We start from the raw sequence: 3,358 nt of genomic DNA, 5'->3' as shown, positions 1-3,358 counted from the left end.
GAAGGAACTAGTTGTATGAATGAATTTATTATAGAGAAATGATATTTGTACAACCATTTGTGACAACTTTTTTGATAACTTTCTCTTTCATACTCATATGATGATGTTCTTTTTCTCTCTCTTCTTTTTTCTCTCTCCATTGTTTTTGATCAATAAAAGAAGAGAAAAGCAAGGTTGTCATAAAAGTTGTCTTGAAATAGATATACATATATCACTACTCTTTATTATATTGGTTTCTACTATTTGGGGGAAATGTGATTTAGACATTTTTTTTAATAATTATTTTGGTCACTAACATTCTATTGACTCATGAATGAATAGTAGAAAATTAAGCATTAAAAAATTAAAAATTAAAGTTTAGATTAAAGTGTGTTGCTTGCCATTGAAAACACACTTTATGCATTGCTTAAATAAGCAACTGACACAAAGAAATAAGCAATGAGAACTCCAGCTGGATCTCCTCCAACGCTGCAGAACTTAAGGGACGGGACCTTCACATCCAGCTAGGCAATAAGCAACCTGCATTGGAGATGCCCTCATAGTAATGGTTCATGACATAAATAATTGAAATCTATACAGGGTAAGAGCAACATGGAGTTTTACAAATATTTACTCCCTCCGTCCCTTAATGTAGGCACCCATTGCCTTTTTCACATTTCTTAAGAAAAGTTGTTAGTGCAATTAATGTGTCTATTTTGTGTGTTAATATTACCAAATTGTTATTTGTTTGTATGTGTATTAAATTTGACTTTTCATATTTCAAGACAAGATAGTAGTATTAATTAGGGGCATGTTTAGGAAAAAAATAAATAAATGCATCTAATGATTTGAAAAGAGGTTTACACTTAGGGACAAAAATAAAATCAAATGAGTGTTTAGATATATGGATGGAGGGAATACATGATAAGATCCTAAAAAAAATGCTTTAAAGTCACATTCACTTAATTGATTTTTTTAAGAGCCCTTAATTGATTTGTTGATTACCACGTAAATACTTGTTTTGATAATCCCAAGTTTGTTGATTACCACATAAATACTTGTTTTGATAATCCTCAAGTTTGATGAATACAATGTTTCGCAAAATTCTCTAAAAAAAAGATATGTATCGTAGAAAATGTAAGATATTTCAATAAATTATTCTTTGCATGTTTGTTATTAACTTGCAACTAATTAGCATTGATGGTTGAGATGTATATCTGTGGGAGAGATTGAGCTAGCAGCGAGATAAAACTTGTGGGCTCTCGAGAGCTCAAGTACGATGACATGTCAATTGATAAAAAACGGAAACTCTAAGATTGAGAAGAAGATGTGAAAGGGCCTTGTTCCGGAACGCTCTCTGTTGTGTGAATCAACAGAAGTTTCATTCTATGACGATTGAGGTTGAAAGGGTCTTAGGGTTCTTGTAGTAGGATGAAAGGGATCTAAGGTCGATTGAACGGACACCTCGTACAACCTAATGAAAGAGATTTAGGGTTCTTGAAGGGATTTAGGGTTGATTGAACAAAAGCGTTGGACTTAAGACATTCTCAAATTGCAAAGATCGCATGCATATGAAAAGAAAAGTGAAAGGTGAAATGGGAAAACGAAAGTTTTTTTTTTTTTTGAATGGCAAAATATATATATATATATATATATATATATATATATATATATATATATATATATATATATATATATAAGTAAAGATAAAAGTTTTGATACAGTACAAAACACCACAGGACTTCAAGAGAAGACCAAAAAAGGAAGAAAAGAACCACCAACAAAGGCCTAAACAAAGCCCCAAACGGACTAAAAACCACAAACAAAGGCCAGCAAAAACAAACACAAGGTGAGCCCATCCAATATAAACAGCCCCACACCTGCAAAAACACCTGCAAAGACAAAGAGCACAAAGGGAAACCCGGAAGCCAGGTCGGAAAGGTGGAGGCAACGAACCCAACCCCCTCACAACCCCAGAAAAACCACCACCTCAAACCCTACCGATGCCAACAAAGGACGGGTTGCACCTCCCACTCATGAAAAGTGCAGGAACTGCCTGGACACTTAGCCAGGAACCACTTCCAAGCTAAGAGTTTAGCTCTATCCACCACAGTCTCCTCACGAAGAACGCCACCAGAAAACAAGAGGTCGTTCCGGGACGTCCAAATGGTCCAAATAACAGCGTGCCAAACTAGAAGCAAACCTAACCTAGCTCTCTTCCCCCCACCTAAACCCGTAAAATACAGGAACTGCTGAGCAAGACAAAGAGGGGTCACAAACTCCCAACCCAACCACCTAGACACCTGATACCACACCGGAAGGATAACAGGACACGACAAAAACAAATGCTTCATCGACTCCGACGGCGCATCGCAAAAAACACACCCCCCACCTCCCTCCGGTAACTGGACACCACGCCTAACTAAGTTGAGCCTAGTAGGAATCCTATCAAGCAGGAGCTGCCAGGAGAAAGCAACAACCTTCGAAGGGGCCCACGACTTCCAAATCCGCGAGACCGCCTGCAGGGTAACACCCTCAGGCGCCCCTCCCTCCGGTAACTCTTTTAAAAGGTAAGAGTAAGCCGACTTCACCGAATATCGACCATCAGAGCTAAGGGTCCAAGACCACACATCCTCCCTATCCACACGGGCATGCCTGGCCACAACAACGAGCATCTCATTGAGGAGAACATTCTCCCAAACGAAGAGGGGCCTTCTCCACCTAAGATCCCACACCCAGACACTCCCCTCCCACATACCTAACTCCCCCACTAACCCATCACTCTGAAGAGACAAACAGAAGAGTCGGCTGAACCTATCTCTAAGGAGCGTGTTACCACACCACGGGTCATGCCAGAAATGAGTCGAGAGACCGTTCCCGATCACCCTGGCCACCCTGTCGGAGAACTAGTCCCCAACGACCTCCCTGTCACCCCCCAGAAGAGAAATATTGGACCACCACGAAGACACCCCACGGAGGCCCGAGGGCCTACCGCCTAGATGGGGCGAGGGTTGACAACCACCGTATCGAGCGGATAGGATCTCCCTCCAAATACCCCCATCCCCCAAGAGATGCCGCCACCGCCATTTGGCCAAGAGAGCAAGATTGACCTGACGGAGGTCCCTCACCCCCAGGCCCCCCTCACGCTTTGGCTTACAAACCACCGACCACGACACCCAAGGGATGCTCTTACTCCGTTTGATACCACCCCAGAGAAAATCCCTCTGCATGCGAACGATCTTCTTCCAAACCAAAACAGGCATCTTCATGACCGACAGATAGAAAATGGGGATCGCATTCAGGACAGAGTTGAGGAGGACCACCCTACCACCAAGGCTGACATACTTGTTCCCCCATGAACCAAGCCTAGACCCTAGAA

General features: G+C 41.8%; 1 protein-coding gene across 1 annotated transcript; it reads right to left on the bottom strand.

The window, feature by feature from the left end:
* Positions 1-1,976: 1,976 nt before the first annotated feature.
* Positions 1,977-2,735, bottom strand: LOC146930377 (uncharacterized). The gene has a single exon (XM_085707547.1). The coding sequence runs from the start codon at positions 2,733-2,735 to the stop codon at positions 1,977-1,979; it is 759 nt and encodes a 252-aa protein (XP_085563673.1).
* Positions 2,736-3,358: the final 623 nt, after the last annotated feature.

Source organism: Medicago sativa, chromosome 4, assembly GCF_051527215.1.
Source record: "Medicago sativa cultivar Bolivia chromosome 4, Bolivia_mono, whole genome shotgun sequence".
Classification (NCBI taxonomy): Eukaryota; Viridiplantae; Streptophyta; class Magnoliopsida; order Fabales; family Fabaceae; genus Medicago; species Medicago sativa.
The sequence above is the reverse complement of the archived record's forward strand: the minus strand, read 5'-3'. Positions and strand labels throughout refer to the sequence as shown.